The 19,422-nt window shown below is 44.9% G+C and overlaps 1 protein-coding gene across 7 annotated transcripts in view; it reads left to right on the plus strand.

Moving 5' to 3' along the window:
* The first annotated feature begins 18,494 nt into the window (after positions 1-18,494).
* Positions 18,495-19,422, plus strand: part of PTPRG (protein tyrosine phosphatase receptor type G) — a 725,999-nt gene continuing 725,071 nt past the window's right edge. The window contains exon 1 of one of the 7 annotated variants that reach the window (XM_073811323.1): positions 18,495-19,246. Coding sequence is in view for 4 of the 7 variants with exons in the window: in XM_073811325.1 (XP_073667426.1) it covers positions 19,162-19,246 (85 nt within the window). In the remaining 3 variants the exon portion in view is untranslated. The remainder of the gene's footprint in view (positions 19,247-19,422) is intronic. The other 6 variants (XM_073811322.1, XM_073811324.1, XM_073811325.1 and 3 more) reach the window with 6 other exon arrangements.

Raw genomic sequence — 19,422 nt, forward strand, 5'->3', positions numbered from 1 at the left:
TGATGTGGCAGAGACAGAGTGAGAAGGAGAGCGAGATTAGGAGGGAAAGAACAGGCAGACATCCCCAGAATTCAGATCGCGTGAGCCTTTCACCTCATGGGTACCCTGTATTAGCTATGTTCATCTATCCCATCTTGTCCCCCTTGCTTTGCAATGTGTTTTAAATTGCTTCAGTAAGCCACATAATTTGAACATCTTACTTGGTATACGAGCCTTTCAGTTAAGTAACCTCTGGGTTAACTTGCTTGGCAGTTTATTTGGAGGCTATCATTGCATCCAGGTAATTTCCCACAAACATCTCTTATTTCTACATTGTCTATAACTTGTTGCTAAATATGTCAGTAGAGACATTAAGAGACATAAAGATATACGGTTATCTACGTGCACCACCCAAGGTGTGGGAATTAACATTCAAAGTGCCCTAACCAAGAATCCACACTCAGTTGGCATGTGGAGGATATTAATCAGGAATCAACACACCAGAGAAGTCCCTTCACCCAGAGCTTCAAATATCTCTAGCTGAATCCATACTAGAAGTTTTATTAATTAGCATAAGAGATGTTAAAAGTAAGTTTTCATGTGTGAAATGATGAGAAGTTGGCAGGAAATTTTGTACAGGCATTTCATTCTGGCGTGGATGAGGTATAATTATCTGGTGAGTTCAGAAGACTACCACCCTCTGAGTGACACCTGAAGTTTATAACTCAGTTCAGTTCTGTGTCACCCGGACTGACTTACTGGAGGATTCTTTCATCAGATTCAACTAGAAGGTTAGTAGATCCTGCCATTGCAACATGGTCACATTTATCTTGGAATAAACCTTTCATGTGAAATGCTACCAATGGTCCTAAAATGACAAAGAACAGGGACTTTACTGAGTTCACAAGACTGGATGTGTGATTGTTTTGTGTCTGCTTGTCTGCATGGCAGAATTAGATCTGAGGTTTGCCTTTGTTTTCTTGTTCAGTCATATTGTCAGGAAGAAGAACTAGAGCCCTCACCTACCCTAATTATTGGAGGTTATTGGTATCCATCAAAAAGAACACACAAATTGTGAACAACCAAATTGACTTATGGACTTCCCTGGTGGTCCAGTGGTTAAGACTCCACATTCCCACTGCAGGGGGCATGGGTTCCATCCCTGGTCAGGGAACTAAGGTCCCGCATGCCGTGAGGTGTGGACAAAAAAAAATTGACTTAGGTGAATTTGAGGCATGTATTAGTTATCTAGTGCTGTGTAACAAAATACCCCAAAACTTAGTGGCTTAAGAAAATAAGCGTTCATTAGCTTCCAGTTTCCATGGGTCAGGAATTCAGGAGTGGTTTAGCTGAGTGGGCCTGGCTCAGGGTCTCTTATGAGGTTGTTGTCAAGATGTTAAGAACTGCAGTCACCTGAAGCCTTGGCTGAGTCTGGCAGGCCCACTTTGAAGGTGGTTCACCCACATGCCTGGCAGGATGGTGCTAGCTGGTGACAGGAAGCCCCTCTCCATAGGAGTCCTTGAGTGTCCTCAGGTTACTGAGGATGACTCTCCCAGAGTGAGTGATCCAAAAGACAGCAAGGTGAAAGTGACAATATCCTTTACAATACAGGCTCTGGAATCACACGTGCTGTCCCTGCCACATTCTGTTCATTAGAAGTGAGTGATTAAGTCTGTTCCACACTCAAGGGGAGGGGATTAGTCTCCACCTTTTATAGGGAGAAGTGCCAAATAAATTGCAGACATATTTTAAAACCTCCACAAAGCACGTACTTGATCTTCATCTTTGCAAGTCTAATGGTGTTGGTTCTATCCTCTTCATGTTCTTATAATAAATATTTATCAAGAACTTACTGTGTGCCAGGTTTTGCTATGGATATTAGGAACACATCTCTGAACAAAGCAGATGAGGTGGGGGGTGGAGCAGGAGGGAGGAGACCCAAGTTCTGGGTCTGAAGGGAGGTGCCAGATGTGAGAATAGTAGGGATGGGTGAAATGGAAAGTACTTCACTTGTCAACAGAAGGCATTCTCTACCAAGTTGTGTGGGGGAAAAAGGGCTCAGTATATCCAGATCTTCTGGTTTTTCAAGAGAAGGAGAAAAATATGGACATGTGTGTGAAATTTCCAGAATTTTAATGTTAGTATAGTTCAAATGTTAACAAAACACTGTGAGGGAAAAAAAGTCAATGGGCCTAATTCAACCAAAGTTTGCCATTATACAATGCCTAAACTTTTACTAAAAACAAAACCCTGATGATTTCAGTATGGCATGAGCAAAAGTAAGGACATGATAAGCAAGGTCTAAATGATAAACACTTTAGCTAAGGGCTGAAAGATGAGACCTTCAGATATAAATCTCAAATAGACAAAAGTATGCACAGAAAGCTCTGTGAATGTGTTACTGACGAGCTTACATACTAATAGATACGTATATTTTTAAATGATGTTAGTAACTTTCTTAAGGCTTACCACAAAAATCTCTGAGAAATAGAGCAGAAAAAAATGGTATCATGGAGGAAATTGAAATTTTCTGCATTTAAATGACATGAATTTACAATCAAGTAAGCAATATTCTGGATAAATTTTTGCCCTTTCTTCTTACTGAAAATAAAGCGATTATGGTGTTTTTTAAAAAAATAGATGGAAATAGGGACTTCCCTCATGGTCCAGCAGTTAAGTCTCTGTGCTTCCGACGCAGGGGGCACAGGTTTGATCTCTGGTTGGGGAACAAAGATCCCATGTGCCACGCAGCGCGGCCAAAAAAGAAACAAACAAGCAAACAAAAAAACACAAAAAAATACACCATATGTACGTCAGCTAGAGGCAAGGACCATATCATATATTTCTCTGGCTCTAGCCCTGTGCATAATATGTACTACGTTTCAATGAATAATGGATGAATAATTGAAAACCATCCTTTAAAAAAAATAGATGGAAATAGATAAAGATATAGAGATATGGATATGCCCTAAACCCAGATTGTTGCTTTTGGTGATTTAAAAATGAGAGCTATTGGGAATTCCCTGGTGGTCCAGTGGTTAGGACTTGGCACTTTCTTGGCTGGGACCTGGTTTCAATCCCTAAGATCTCGCAAGCCGCACAGCGTGGCCAATAAAATAAAAATAAGAGCTATTAATACTCTTAAATGATCAATGTCCTTGTCATTCATTTCATCCCCAAATTATTTATTCTGTTCTAAGATGCAGTTTACAATTAAGAAATAGAAATAATGATGTAGCATGTCTTGATTTAACAATGTGAACTTTGAAGTCAGTAAGATTTAATCTACCAGGCTTTCAAATTTATATAAGAAATCATTATGACTGACACTCTGTAAATGAAGCAGAGTGGGTGTGGATATTTGGTTTCAGAAGGTGAATGACTTCTGCAGATATAATCCCAGGGTTAATATCAGGAGGGTATTGGTTAGAATTTGAGTTTTTAGATTCAGATTCTTGGTTCAAAGTTTAGCCTTTCACTTTAGGCAGGTTGTTACATCTCTCTAAGGTTTTTATTTTTTAATTTGTAAAATGGAGATAATAAAATACACAACTCAGTGCATTGGAGAGATAATAAGGTCAGACAAGTAAAGTCCTGTGCATACTATCAGTGCTCAAGAAATGTCAGCTATGGCTATCACTGGGCCGCCTGCCTTCCATATGGCTGCCTCCTGGGAAGGAAATAAACCTGCCTTGTATAGATCTTCCTGACCCTCAAAATCCACAGGGTTTCCTCTAGGCCTCAATTTGGGCCAACAGCTGCTTTCTTCAAAGGTAGTTTAACATCACCAGATGGTTATTTGTTAAGTCCCTGAGAAATTGCCTTAATGGTCTTTGTAGAGACCTGTACAGAGTTCAAATCCTGGAATTCTGTCTGTGACCTCCTCTCTCAGAAAGGGTAAATCACTTAAACTCTCAGCTTGTTTGCCTGGAGAAAAGAAGAAAAAGTCACTTTCCCAACTATCTATGATATTAATTAGTAGAAGTAAAGTGTTTTGGCAATGCAGAATATGGTTAATTTTTAAAGGGTAAAACATAAATGTTAAGTGCAGTGGAATTTTATCATACCGTGGAGGGAATGTAACTGTTTCAACACATGTTTTTTGCAGGAAAACATAGACGGCGGTGATATCGCTTCACTTTCAGAGGTCTGGGTTCATTTTGAGCAGAGCTGAGAAGAGTCTTGGAAAATGAGGCAAGTTTTTAAAAATTGGAGGGAAAAAATAAAGCACTAGGAATTTTATACGACTGCTTTCTCCATGAGATCCCTTTGGTAAAAGTGAATTTGTTTCCAGTTTCCAAAGATTCCCAGTACTGAATATCTCTAGCTTTTAATATGGGCATAATAGCACTCAGATTTCCTCTTTGTCACAAAGAGGCTCTCTGTTGAGTATTAAATTGTTCATTTCACTCGTGGAAGTGAGGGTCCCTGAGTCACCAAGTCAAAATAATGGATTTTACAAGCTGGTTTAGATCAATGAGGTGTTCTAGTATAACGACTCGCTTAAAGAACTATTTAGCTTTGCAAAATGGAGATATTATCCGTTTGACCAATAAAGTGCACACAGGAATCCCGAATGAGGGAATCATTGTCACGGCCCATGTAAAATTAGTGTTGCTTATGAGCAAGGAAACTGGTCTATTTTTATTTTTTATGCGTGCTGATTTTTTTTTTTTTTTTTTGCGGTGTGCGGGCCTCTCACTGCTGTGGCCTCTCCCGTTGCGGAGCACAGGCTCCGGACGCGCAGGCTCAGCGGCCATGGCTCACGGGCCCAGCCGCTCCGCGGCACGTGGGATACTGCCGGACGGGGGCACAAACCCGTGTCCCCTGCATCGGCAGGCGGGCTCTCAACCACTGCGTCACCAGGGAAGCCCCTGCTTTTTATTTATTTATTATTCCAGGCTTTAAAAATCCCCTGTGGAAAAGAAGAGCAATATTATCCCCGTTGACTAGAGGAAATCGGGGCACTTGGGCTCGGTAACTTTTCCTGAGTTTGTGATGGAATCTAATGAAAGAGCCCAAATTAGAATCGCTAAGTTCCTGCAGACTCTTCATTTGCGCCACTGAACCCCCCACCACTCCAGGCAAAAGCACTTCACTTTACTGTCTCCTGTCTGTTCTTGGAGAAGTTCTGCCCCTTCCTATTCTTTTTTCTTTTGTCTGTCCTTCCAAAGACAGGAGCATTTATCAAAGTCCTCTCTCCAAATGATCTGGCTGGCACTAGCCACCTTCAGATTTACCGTAAAGAACAGACTGGAAACACCCCAGCATTTAGTGAACTTGTTTGAGAAGGACAGTGTGCCTCCAAAAAGGGGCTGACCATGATGAAAAGACCTGGGGAATGGGTCCTATGAGACAAGAATGGAATTAGCTGAGAAAAGGAAAACAAAATCTAAAGGAGGCCTGGAAGAGGAAGTATTAAGGAGAAAGAAAAATAGTCACTGGTGTTCTCTAGTGATTGAGAACAGAGCTGGAAATCAAAGACTTAAATTGCAGACAAGAGGTTAAAAGAGTAGGAAATTTCCTGTTTCCTGGCTCTGCAAAGAAAGGTGGATATCTTGATGATGATGATGCCTAAGTACTTTGAGAATTTGAATGCACTGCTTCCTGGGGCATTGGGATGGACTAAATTAGTCTGTTGGGTTTCGCTAAGCCACAGAGTTTCAGACAGTACAAAAAGTTACAGGATGAAAGTCTGAGAGGCAGGCAGAGACACAAAGATCTTGGCCAAATGCAGAGTCTGATTCAGAACCCCTGAATGGGACTCAAGCCTACATTTCTAACAAGCTTCGAGAGGACACTGCTGCTGCTGGTCAGTGGACCACATTTTGATTAGCAAAGCCGCAGAGCTACACTGCTAAATGGAAATATAATGTGAACCACATATTGTATTCCAGTAGCCATCTTACAAAAATAAAACAAATTAATTTTAATAGATTTTATTTAACCTAATTTATCTAAAATATTATACTTTACCAAGTAATCAATATAAAATTATTGATGAGATATTTTATTTTGGTTTTGTCCTGTACTAAGTCTTTGAAATCTGGTGTATATTTTACACTGACAGAACATCTCAATTTGGACCAGCCAAATGTGGCTGGTGGTTTCTGTTTTGGGCAGTGCAGTTCTAACCAACCACAGCAAAATCTTAGCTGCCAGTCCAGGGAATTCCCTGGCAGTCCAGTGGTTAGGACTCTGTGCTTTCATTGCCAAAGGCCCAGGTTCGATCCCTGGTTGGGAAACTAAGATCCCGCAAGCCTTGCAGTCAAAAAAAAAAAACCAAAAAAACAACCCCCTCCCCCCAACACTTAGCCAGTCCAAAAGCTGAGAAAAACGTGCTTTCAGTACTGGAACCTACTTAAGTGGAAACCAAGAATTCCCAGGGGCTTAATGAATTCCCTGTTATGGAGAAGTCCTCAAAATATAATTATTCAACAGGATCCCCTGAGGATAGGGTTAAAATGCAGATTCCTCAGCTTCACCCCCAAGTATTTTTTTTTTTTTTTTTTTTTTTTTTTTTTGCGTTATGTGGGCCTCTCACTGTCGTGGCCTCTCTCGTTGCGGAGCACAGGCTCCGGACATGCTGGCTCAGCGGCCATGGCTTATGGGCCTAGCCGCTCTGCGGCATGTGGGATCTTCCTGGACCAGGGCACGAACCCGTGTCCCCTGCATCGGCAGGTGGACTCTCAACCACTGCGCCACCAGGGAAGCCCCCAAGTATTTTTTTAAAACCTTTTTATTATAAAAAAATATGTGAACATCTGGGCCCTGAGATAGAGAAAATAGATTATCAGATGTCTTCTGCCTTTTTAATGCCATTGAGGTGTTTGTTAGAGAAACTGGGTTGTCACCCCTCCTCGACTTGGCTGGTTGCTTCCCCATGGTGTTATTTCTCTTGTTCTTCTATTTCCCATATTTCCTGCAAACTGGCTTTTATTGTTGAGGAATGGATGAGTTGCAGGTCTCAGAGATTCTAATCAGCGCAGAGGTTCTCAACCCTGGCTCCACATGGGAAACACCGCAGAGCTTTAAAAATTTCAGATGCCAGGGTCCCTCCACGAGAGCTTCTGATTTAATTGGTATGGTGTATGGTCTGCACATCAGGATTTTTAAAAGCTTCCAGCTGGCTCTGTTAGAGCAAGGGTAGAGAACCACTAGATGAGACTAAGTGGTTTGAAAAAAGGCAAGGGTTCCATAAAGGCCTGAAAACAGACCTTCTCCACCTCCTCATCACTCTGCCCTAAACAGCCTTGCAAAGTTAGCGGCCGAGGGCTTCCTCGGTGGCGCAGTGGTTGGGAGTCTGCCTGCCAATGCGGGGGATGCGGGTTTGTGCCCCGGTCCGGGAGAATCCCACATGCTGTGGAGCGGTTGGGCCTATGAGCCATGGCCGCTGAGCCTGCGCATCTGGAGCCTGTGCTCCGCAGTGGGAGAGGCCACAGCAGTGAGAAGCTTGCGTACCGCAAAACAAACCAACAACAACAACAAAAAAGTTAGCATCCGAGACTATGTGATGCTAAGAACTAGAGTCACCTGGGGAGCAGAGAATACTACCAATGTCCAGACTCCAACCCCAGAGAATCTCATATAATTGTTCTAGAGTGGGCTCTGGTATCTCTGGTTTTAAAGTATCCCCTGCTTTAATAGTGATTTAATGTAAAGCAAGGATTTAATTGAAATACCTCCCAGGATTTAATGGTGATTCCAATATACAGCAAGGATTGAGATCTGAGACAGTGCTCCAATTTTAATGAGCATATCAATCATCTGAGGACTGTGTAAAAATACAGATTCTGATTTTACAAGTCTGGATGGGTGCCCAGGTTCTTCACTCCTGTTGAACCCCCAGGCCACGTTGATGCTTCTGGGACCAGTTTGAGTAATAAGTGTGTAAGATGGAAAACGTGTACTATGGAGCCAGAAAGGACTGGCTTTGAATTCCACTTTTGCAGCTTACTAGCTGGTGTGGCTTTCAGTGAGTCACTTCACCTCTCTGAGCCTTTTTCCTTACCTATGAAATAGAGATGATGATACCTACCTTTACACATCCCATGCCAGGTGTTCAGGAAACGGGACCCTGTTACTGGCTAATAACAGTAGCACAGGAACCTAGTTGGATATCGAGTCTTTGTCCAAGCTCTTTTCCCATTGATGCTAGATCATTTCTGGGGCAGTTTGTTTTGTCTTTCAGTCAATCCTTTGTTTAAAAAAGAAAGATCAGGGCATTTAAATAAGTATTCTGAGGCCAGCATCCGTAGTTCTCTGCTTGGGGCCAGACTTTCTGCTTGGCAAAGTGGAATTTCAAGTTATCCATGACCTGTCTCTTCACTTCTGGTCCTCGTTACCTCTGATGGGTTTCCCTCCCACTCTGCTTTCCCCAGCATTCTGGATTGTCTCTATGTCGTTGTAAATCACAGCCAGCACCACGTGTTTCTGTGACTCTGTTGAAATAAAAACCCTCTTTTCTCAGCATCTGCCTGGCTTGCCCCATGTCTGAATCTCAGAGGTTCTTCATGCCCTGACTTTCAGGGCTCAGAGCACACACCAAAAGGAATGCATCTACCCTGAGCTTGAGAGAGAAACTCTCCTGTTAACATCGCTTATGAACTACAAGTTCAGATCCTCTAATTTTAGCAATATGGAATAATTTGGAAGTCTATAAATCACATGACTGTGGAAACTAAACTACCTCTTTTTCGCATCTACAAAAAAGCTTATATTTATTCTGTTTTCTGAAGTTGACAGACAAAAACAAAATGTTTGCTGTGGCTTTCTGACTTTAGAAATGTGCCTTCCAGGTGCTTTCAACATTGTTGTGAGCGTTAACAGTTCACAGTGGAAACTGATTTAACACCATTAATAGTTTTCCAGTTCAACAGCCCTCTCCTGTCTGAGTGACTTTTAATATCTGTCTGTTTCTTTCCATGTGTCCCCCATTCAGGCACCTGACTTCCTCTCAATTTCAAGTTCCTATTATGTCTTTGGAGGGATCAGATAAATTAAAAGACTTTTTTTTGTTTTCCAGTAGAGATGACCTTATGCTAAGTAAAGTGAAAATGCGTTTTCTATCCAAATTAGGGGGGAGAAAAGATACTCTCAGTATTTTCAAAGCAAACTATTTATTCACTGATTCAATAAGCAATTATTGGGTGTTTCCTGTGTTAAGAACGTCATGCTGAGTGCTGGGGAGGGTGCCTGCAGAGATGAAAATAATGCAGATATAAAGTCTCTGTCCCGAAGGACCTGAAAATCTAGAAAGGAAGAGAAATCTACATATATGAGCACCTATAATATGAGCACAAAGTGAAAGACGTTTCTCAAAGCCTTCCCAGGTCCTCTGAGATTTTTCTTGCACACTCTGTTTTCAATGCAAGTATTAACCGTTGTGTTATTTTTTTGTTTTGTTTTGTTTTTTTGAAGAGAACTCTCCTACACTGTTGGTGGGAATGTAAGTTGGTGCAGCCACTATGGAAAACAGTATGGAGGTTCCTCAGAAAACTAAAAATAGAACTACCATATGATCCAGCAATCCCACTCCTGGGCATATACCCGGACGAAACTATAATTCAAAAAGATACATGCACCTCTATGTTCATAGCAGCACTACTCACAATACCCAAGACATGGAAACAACTTAAATGTCCATCGACAGATGAATGGTTAAGCGTTGTTATAAGTACTTGCCTGCCCTATGTCTCCTTGGGAGGGCTGTAAGGACTCTGAGGTCACAAATCTTATCTCACTACCTCTCTGATCTAAGCAGATTCTAAGGTGCTGGATGAATGAACGAGAGGGAGAGGGAGGAAGAGAGAGCTAACATGGCCGCGAGTGGACCTTAAGGGTAAGAAGTCGTGCCTGTGCTCCAGACATTCAGAGCTTCCCTGAAGAGGGAGGTGACATTTAAGTTAGGTCTTCAAACATGGGAAGAATAAGATTGGCTAAAAATGAGGCAGAATGGTATGATACGAGGAGAGGAATGCAGCCGGGAAGGGCAGGGCCCATGTGAGGAATAATACCTATGTTTGCTTCTCTTATTAAGCCCAAGATAGAGACACTGAGAAATGTTAAGAGGGGGAATTAAGAAGTAGAGACCCTCGGTAGTGGAAATGCCAAAGACTGAGCTGGTAAAGTGCCTGGTGGCCATCACTGTTTCATTCATTAACCCAACATAATTAGTTGTATGGATTGAGCCCTAATTATATGCATGTTGTAGCCACCTTCTGGGGGCCCACTGGTGATTGATTCAGATACGTGACTTTCCTGTCTGCATAGGACTCATACTCCAGTGGCGTAAATAAACCAATGAAACCGTACACATACATCACGCGCTAACTTATTGTGGAAGGGATAGTGTGCGGTGATAGAAAGTGACCAGTTGGACAGTGTGGTCAGGGAGTGATACTTTACAATGATTAACCTGGACCCCACAGCTGTTAGAAATTATGATTTTAGGTGGATAAAGCATTTCTTTTAATAACTTCAAAATAAACAAGTCATTGTTTTTGGTTGCTTTTCCCAGCTCTCTGCTATTCCAATAACAGAGCAAAAAATGATTTCACTACAATTTTCTTCTGAGAGCTTGAAGAAAAAATGTCCAAATAATTGGCCCCTTCGTTCTGTGGATCAACAAAACTCCTGTAGTGAAGAGGGACCTAGAAAATGGAATCTTGTTTAACCTTGTTTAATCCAATTCTCCAGTCTTCTGTCATATATCTTTATGGCTCTTTTGCCCACCCAAATTGCAAATGTGGGAAGAAAGACACCTTCATCACTGAGAACTCAGACATGATGGATGATGATGTAATGACTGATTTGCCGTTGTTGGAAAACTTAGCTGTACATGTTAAAACCTCGGTGGAGAGAAGCAAGATTAAATGGGAATGTGGCTATTAATGTGGTCCAGAGAAACATGAAATAATGTGCCTTTAGAGGCTTTTGATGTATACACAAACGTACAGTTTTATAAACATACTCATAAATGCTTAGTCATCAGTCATTCTATCACTCACGCATGCTACTAATACTATTGAGCACCTACTAAGTTGAAAAAAAAATGTGTATGGTGTTGGAAGCTAAAAAGAAAAATAAGACAGAGTCCTTGATTTCAAAGAATGTATGGCTTATGGGTAAGGTATGACTTAGACAGCAGGGTATAATATAATCCAGAATTAAAGAAATGCCAGGTGGAAGACAGAGACGTTTACAGTTTCTGCCTGTCTAGCATATATTCTCTTTATTCTAGTGACAGCAACTTGATTTTTCTTCAGGGAACAACATCCTCCACGTCCTCCGTCTGTGTGGATTGGATCAGTTTGGCTCTCACTCACCCTCATGCCCCTAGCAGTGGGCACACGACCCAGACCCAGCCAATCATCGTATTCCATTCCTCTGGCCAAAGGGTGGCATGGTCCACAACTCCAGGAAGACACTGGACTCAGCTTGGTCCAATGATAGTCACTCCCTTCAAAGGGAAGGCCAAGCTTAGAATAAATCCAGCCTAGAATAAAAGAGACAAAAGGTGGAGAGAGGTTAATTCTTTCTGACATTGTTTAAGGCCTTGGATTCAGTCATTCCCGAAGTCAGTATTCGCTGAACCACTAAAGTCCCATTTTGAAAAATTGTTTTTTTAAATTTACATACAGTAAAACTGACTTAATTTTTGATGCATAGCTCTATGAGTTTTAACACAGGCATATATTCATGTAAATACCATCACAATTAGGATACAAACAATTTCATCACTCCAGAAAACTACCTCCCTTATGCTGCCCCTTTAAGGGGAAACCCTCTCTATACGCCTCATCCCTGGCAACTACTGATTTGTTCTCTACTCTTATAGTCTTAATCATTGCAGAATGTTACATAACCATACAAATGCAACTTTATGAGACTGGCTTCTTACATTCAGGGTAATGTTTTTAAAATTCATCCAAGTTGTAGTGTGTATTAATAGCTCATACCTTTAGGGCTTCCCTGGTGGCACAGTGGTTAAGAATCTGCCTGCCAAGGCAGGGGACATGGGTTCGAGCCCTGGTCCGGGAAGATCCCACGTGCTGTGGAGCAACTAAGCTTGTGTGCCACAACTACTGAGACTGCGTGCCACAACTACTGAAGCCCGCTCACCTAGAGCCCATGCTCCGCAACAAGCGAAGCCACCGCAGTGCGAAGCCCGTGCACCACAACAAAGAGTAGCCCCTGCTCACCTGAACTAGAGAAAGCCCGCACGCAGCAACGAAGACCCAATGCAGCCAAAAATAAATTAATTAAATAAATAATTTTTTTTAAAAAACCTTAAGAACGTCATAAGCTTTAAAAGAAAAAAATAGTTCATACCTTTATATTGCTGAGTGGTATTCCATTTTTTATATATACCATAATTCGTTTATCCATTCTCCCATTGAAGGGCATTTGCATTGTTCCCAGTTTTCAATTAAGACTACAGCTGCTACAAACATTATATATAGACTCTTGTGCAAACGTGTTTCATTTCACTTGGGTAAATACCTACAGTGGAATTGCTAGGTTATATGGTAAGTATATGTTCAACTTTATAATGTTTTCCATAGTAGATGTACCATTTTATATCCCAGCCAGCAATGAATGAGAGTTTCATATGCCATGCATCCTACCCAGCACTTGGTATTATCAGTCTTTTTTTTTAAATTAATTTTTATTGGAGTACAGTTGCTTTACATTGTGTTAGTTTCTGCTGCACAGCAAAATGAGCCACCCATACATATACATACATCCCTTCCCTTTTGGATTTCCCTTCCATTTAGGACACCGCAGTGCCTTAAGTAGAGTTCCCTGTGCTATGCAGTATGTTCCCCTCAGTTGTCTATTTTATACATAGTATATGTATCAATCCCAACCTCCCCATTCCTCCCACCCCACCCCATTCCCCCTTGGTATCCATGCATTTCTTCTCTACGTTATGTCTGTGTCTCTATTTCTACTTTGCAGATGAGGTCATCTATACCATTTTTCTAGATTCCACCTATGTGCGTTAATATACGATATTTGTTTTTCTGACTTACTTCACTCTGTATGACACTCTCTAGGCCCATCCACGTCTCTACAAATGACCAGTTTTGAGTTCTGGAGGCTAGGAGTCCAAAATCAAAGTGTCAGCAGGGCCATGCTGCTTCTGAAACATGGAGGGGAAATCTTCCTTCCCCCTTCCTGGTTTCTAGTGTTCGCCATCTGTCGTTGGTGTTCCTTGGCTTGTAGATGCATTGTTCCAGTCACATGCATCTCCTTCCCGTGTGTTTGCACATCGTTTTCTCTCTGTGCTTATCGGTATCTGTGTCCAAATTTCCCCTTTTTATAAGGATACCAATCATATTGGATTGGGCCCCACCCTAATGACCTCATTGTTACTTGATTACCTCTGTAAAGATCCAATTTCCAAATAAATTCACATTCTGAGGTACTAAGGGTTAGGAGTTCAATATATTTTCTTTGGGGGACACAATTCAACCCATGCCAGCACCATTTAGATTAACAGTAGATGAAGTAGATTGTTTGCAAAGGCCATAGTTCATGCCTCTGTGTAATGCAGTTTTACTGTTCTTCCCCTCAAGGACTGGGGGCTATTTCCACCTTCCCCTACCTGCGGGCTTTTAGACTTGCTTTGACCAATAAAATGCAGTGGAAGTGATGTTATGCCACTGCTAAGTCTAGATCTCAAGATGCCTTGTAGCTTCCACTCTCTGTCCTACTGGCCTGAGACATCTTTGTGAATAAGTCTGAGAGAGGCTACTGGAGATGTCATTGGCTGGGGGGCTTCAGCCAACAGCCAGCACCAATTGTCAGGCATGTGACTGAGGCCATCTTGCACTGTGCAGACCCAGATGAGCCTCTGGAAGCTGGTGCCGTAGCTGCATGTATGACCTCAGACAAAACTAGCTGAACTGCCTAGCTGAGCTCAGCCCAAATTGCTGGCCTACAGGATCAAGAACAAACAGAATGATGGTTGTTTCAAGTGACCAAGTTTTGGAGTGATTTTTTTTCGACAAGAAAGAAGTGATTGCTACTGTAGACCGGGTGTCAGAAGCTTGAGTCTTCTGTTGTTTACTTTCTCAATCACCTCAGCTAAAGCACTTAATTCTAAGAGCTCCTGCTTCTTTTTTGGAAAAATGAAAAATGTGGATGTTTCACTTATCTTTTGCCATAAGTTCCAGGTTTCAAGGTTTTAGTTCCAATTTAATAAAAACCCAACTCAAAGAGGTAAAAGGAATAAAAGGGATTTATCAGCCTAAGTAACTGAAAAGCCCATGGTCTGGTCTGGCTTCACGTAAGACTTAATCCAAGGATACAAGTGATGATATCAGAGGTTTGTTGGCCCCTACCACCCCCCTTTGCTTTTCTCTGTGTGTCCACTTCACCCCAAGCGGGCTCTTCTCAAGTCGGGACCTCCTTGCTTCTCAAGGCTGAAGTCTATCCAGTGTGGCAAACCCAGGAGGAAGTTAAACTTTCATTGGAGCAGGTGGAAACATGTGGCCATCTCTAAGTCAATCAGGCCAGCGGGTTGAGATGGTCCAAACAGTCAGGCTGGGACAGGTGAGGTGAGCCAGTGAGGTGGAGAGGCAGAGGGTAGTGATGGAGGAATACAGGGTTAGGCTTCCCAAGACCATCTGGGGAGATTAGCACAAAGGAAACTGGAATGCATTTACTAGAAGAAAAGAAATGGAGGCTGAGCAGGTAGAAAAAGACGGATGTTCACTCCTTACTGCTTAAGCTTGTTAAGAAAATAACAGTAATAGTTTATGTTTATCAAATGCTTATTAGGCACCTGGCACTGCTCTAAGTACTTTATTCTTTTTAACTCCTTCTAATCTTCTCAATTTAAGGCTACTGGAGAGTAGCCTAAGAGTAGGTATAGTTATTATTCCCTCTTTACACATGAGGAAACTGAGGCACATAAGTGATGAAAAGTCAAGTGGTTAAGTTGCCCAAAGTCAAGCAGATATAAGTATCAGAACCCAAATAGAATGGTTTGGGAGCTATTGCTTTTAACCACCAGTCTATACTCAAGATAGATCACCAGCACTATGGTAGGCAGAATTCTAAGATGATACCCAAGATTCCTACCCCTGGTTTATAATCCCCTCTTCTGAGAGTGGGTGAGACCTGTGAACGTAATAGGATAGTCACTCCTTAATTAGGTTACGTCATATGGCAAAAGTGATGGCATTGTCATTCCCAGGACTCCTTCATAGCCAACTGGAGGGCGATTCTCTTGTTGGTTTTAAAGAGGTAAGCTGTTATTTTGTGAGGGGCCCACTTGGCTGGGACCTGAAGGTGGCCTCTAACCAGAGACTGACTTCTAGCCAACAGCCAGCAAGAAAATAGGGACCTCCAGCCTACAACTACAAAGGGCTAAATTCTTGAAAAACAAAAAAACTGAATTCTGTCAACAATCTGAATGAGTTTTGAAGAGGACCCTAGGCTCCAGATGAGAACCCCTGGCCAACATCTTGATTTCAGCCTAGGGCGACCTGGAGCAGAGGACCCGGTTATGCTGTGCCCCAACTTCTGACCTACGGAGCTGTGAGATAATAAACATGTATTGTTTTAAGACACTAAGTTTGGGGATAATTTATTACCCAAACCAGCACCTTCTCTTTGCGGCCTTCTTATTTTCCCATGGGGTTCTCCTCACCTTTTGTGGCACTCATATGGCCCTTCACACCGACTGTCCTGGAGCGCTCACCATATCACGCAGCTCCCACATCACCTGGGGAGTTGTAATCAGCAGGTGAGAGCATTGTCAGGTCCACTGCCTGTCATTTTGTGCCACTGACACTTGGTAGAGTGTCTGGTGTGCATGAGCTATTCTGTAACTGGTTGTAGAATGAATGAAAAGCCATCCCATGTGGTATGCCTATAACATTCTACTTTATTATGGGAACTAATGGGGCCTGGGTTGTCGGAGGGTGCTTCCAAGAGCAGTTCCTGGTATACTTCAGCCTAGGGCCCCAGGATAGTCACCAGCCCAGACCTAATTTAATGTTAATTTTTAATGTGGGGGCCTCCTATATTATGAGGCTAGTGATAATTCTGTCTCCAAACCCATTTGAGGTCTCTCCATCCCACATTTTAGTGTCTTCTCAAACCATCATTTCTTTGCCTTTTCACATCTGTGGAGGCAGACAGACCTGAGAATCTCAGCTCTGCTACTCACTAGCTAGGGATCCATTATTTTACTCCTCTGAGTATGTTTCCTTGTCTATAAAAGGGCAAAATAATTCTTACTGCTGGCAGAACTGTTGTAAGGATTCTGAGAGTGTATCCTGTACTTTGGAAGGTAAGCTCCATACAGGTCACAGGCCTGCCCTTTTTGTTCATGGCTGTGTTCCCAGTCGCCCCCTCCCTCCCTCAATAAGTGCTCAATAAATTTATGGAATGAAGAGCTTAGAGAAAGAATTTAGCACAATACCTGGTAGGTAGTAAGCATCCCACAAATGGCAGTTTTTATTACGTTATTTTCCAAAGGAGGAAACTCACCTGCGGATGTCTATCCAGGTGTTCTGTCCTGATTGAAATTCCACAGATTTCTCCATTTTATCACGAAATTTTTTTTTTTTTTTTTTTTTTTTTTGCAGTACGCGGGCCTCTCTCTGTCGTGGCCTCTCCCGTTGCGGAGCACAGGCTCCGGACGCGCAGGCTCAGCGGCCATGGCTCACGGGGTCAGCCGCTCCGAGGCATGTGGGATCTTCCCGGACCGGGGTACGAACCCGTGTCCCCTGCATCGGCAGGTGGACTCTCAACCACCGCGCCACCAGGGAATCCCTATCACGCAATTTTTAATGAGGTAATCATACACGCAGGGGTCATAAGAACGTCTCTCAAAGCTCCCACTGACCAATGGACAACCCTTAAATACAACACTCCCAAGAAAACTGACCCTCTCCCAGCATTTATGGGGGAGTCAGGATTCCAACAAAACCAGGAAGGCCCAAATCCCAAAGCAAATAAACTCGACTCATTCCCCACCCTGGGGGAGGGTGTTCACCCCCGTTTTGCTAAAGATAGAGCGCTGGCCCTCCCAGGGAACTTCCTGGCTTTTATTAGTCCGTAATCCCAAATGTAACTTTTCAAAGATTTTTCTTTTGGACGTGTGGGTGTGAAAGTGCTTCCCTAATCACATATTGCGGGAGGATGTGGAACATCTGTATATTATTTGAAAACCTTGCATCCGGTTCGGATGTTTGGGTGGGTGGGAGACCCTGCGTGGTGGGATGAAACAGCAGGGGCACGTTAAAAACAAGTCAAGATGGCTTTTAAACAGACGCAGAAAAATTAGGCAAAAATTACAAATGGCTAATCACCTTGGCTCAATTACACGTTTAATCAATAGCCCTCATCCCCCACTTTTAGCACGGCGTAAGGGGGAAAAATAGGGCGCTAAGAAGTCTAAGCGATAAAGATCTTTCTCACCAAGAGCCTAGGGACAAAACTCATTACAGATAAGCCCAGTCCTCCATTTCCCCCGGACGCCTCTCCACGATTGCTAAAGTGGTTGCCGCTCCCCGGGGTAGCTGCCAGGAAATCGGTCCTGCCCCGCGGCGCAGCTTTCACCCAGCCAGGGGTAAGAGGCGCACTTCCTGCACCCTCCCCACCAGCAGGCTGTGGTGCGGGAACCTTCCCTCCTCCCGTGGAGCGGCGAGTTGGGAAAACTCCGCCACTGATCTACCGTGGCGCGGGGAAATGGTGTGTGGGACTCGAAAGGGCTGGTTTTTGCAAGCCTAGGATAGATATTTCTCCCCTCCCCCACCTCTCCCTGGCCGGGAACAAGACCAAAGGAAGCCCAAGAAGAAAAAAAAAGAAAGAAAGAAATTAAACCCCAACGCGGAGCCCGAGTGCGAAGGCCGCTTGGCTTTGTTTCCAGGCGGGGGCATTCGCCGGGTTGGGGGCGCGAGCATGGAGTGAACAGGGGGCGGGCAGGAAGCGCCCCACCGCGGTGCTGCCAGGGCGAAGAAACCCAACATGAAACCTCCTTGCCCTGTAAAGGCAGCAGGCCGCCCCAACCTCTCCTCAAACCGGAGACTGGGCCCCCCCAAGTCTCGGATACGCGAGCAACGCAGAGGGGGCGGGGGAAACCTCGCCAAGCCCGCTCGCAGCGCGGCGTCTTTAAGAACTCGCAGGACGGGAATCTGGGAGAGACTCGCCGGTCCCAAAGGCAGTCGCTCTCCTCCTCCTCTCCGAGACCCGTCCAGAGCGGCCCCTAGCCCCGAAACTGCCCCGGACGACACTGCAGCACCCGGGGCTGTGGGCGGGGAGAACCGGGTTGTAAGACGCCTGCGAGCTGGGAGCCGAGTGCGGCTGCTTTAAGAGCACGGGGCGCGCGCACCCGCCGCCGGCAGCCCGGCTGCGCGCCCCGGGTCGCGCGCCGCCGCCACCGCCGCCGCGCGCCCCTTGCTCGCTCGCTCGCCGGCTTTAAAGTCTCTGCCAGGATCCATGCTCACATGTTACTTCCTGTATGGAGGCATGGCTAGTTTCCAGCCCCGCGCTCCCCGATCCTCCCCAGCTCGCGCCAGAGCCACAACTTTCAGGAGCATGGACTGAAGGCGCCCTCGCCCCAGCGTCCCTCTGAGATCCTTTGTGTTTCCCTCGGTTTCCTCTGGCTGTTTCTATTTTGGGGGGCTCTTCGCTCCCCCCGCCTTTACCCGCCCCTTCCCCGCTCGCAAACATGCCTTCTTCCTTCCCCGGGCCCTGGAAGGAGCTGCCTGCCTGAAGCCCGGAGACGCAGCGCCGCGCTCAGCCCCGCCGCCGCCCGCCGGCTCTCGGGCTGCGCTGCCGACTCAAGTTGGGGATCCTCGGCTGCTCGCCGCCGCCGCCTGCGGTCCCTGCCTACCCCGGGCCCCAGGCATCACTGCCGCCCGCCGACTCCTCGCCCTGCTCGCTCGGCTCGCTCCTTTTTGAACGGAAAGCAGCCCTTCTCCGCCGAGGATCGTCCCCAGCGTGGCTCCGCGTTCTCGGTCACTTTTTGAGATTTTCCGGGGGGCGCTCGGCGGCTTCCCGGATTCCAGGGGGACTCGGTCCGCTGAGCGCGGGGGCCCAGTAGAGCGGACTAGCAAGGGAAGAGCCCGGGCTTAGCGAAGGCTTACACCGAGGCAAGAACTTATTCAACAAGTTTACCCCCCCCTGCTTTCTTCTTTTCGATGTGCGTTTTCGGACATGCGGAGGTTACTGGAACCGTGTTGGTGGATTTTGTTCCTGAAAATCACCAGTTCCGTGCTCCATTATGTCGTGTGCTTCCCCGGTGAGTGCCGGCCGCCGAGGGGACGCGGCCCTGGGCAGCGCGCGCGGGGGATGCGGAGTTGCCGCCGGGGCATGGAGCTCGGGTGCCCGTCCCGGAGACCCCGGAGAGGGTGGAGGAGGGTCGACGCCCGCGGAGGAGAGAGGGAGCCGCTCCGCTGGTTCTGGCGGCGTAATTTG

Source organism: Tursiops truncatus, chromosome 10 (genome assembly GCF_011762595.2).
Source record: "Tursiops truncatus isolate mTurTru1 chromosome 10, mTurTru1.mat.Y, whole genome shotgun sequence".
NCBI classification, from domain to species: Eukaryota; Metazoa; Chordata; class Mammalia; order Artiodactyla; family Delphinidae; genus Tursiops; species Tursiops truncatus.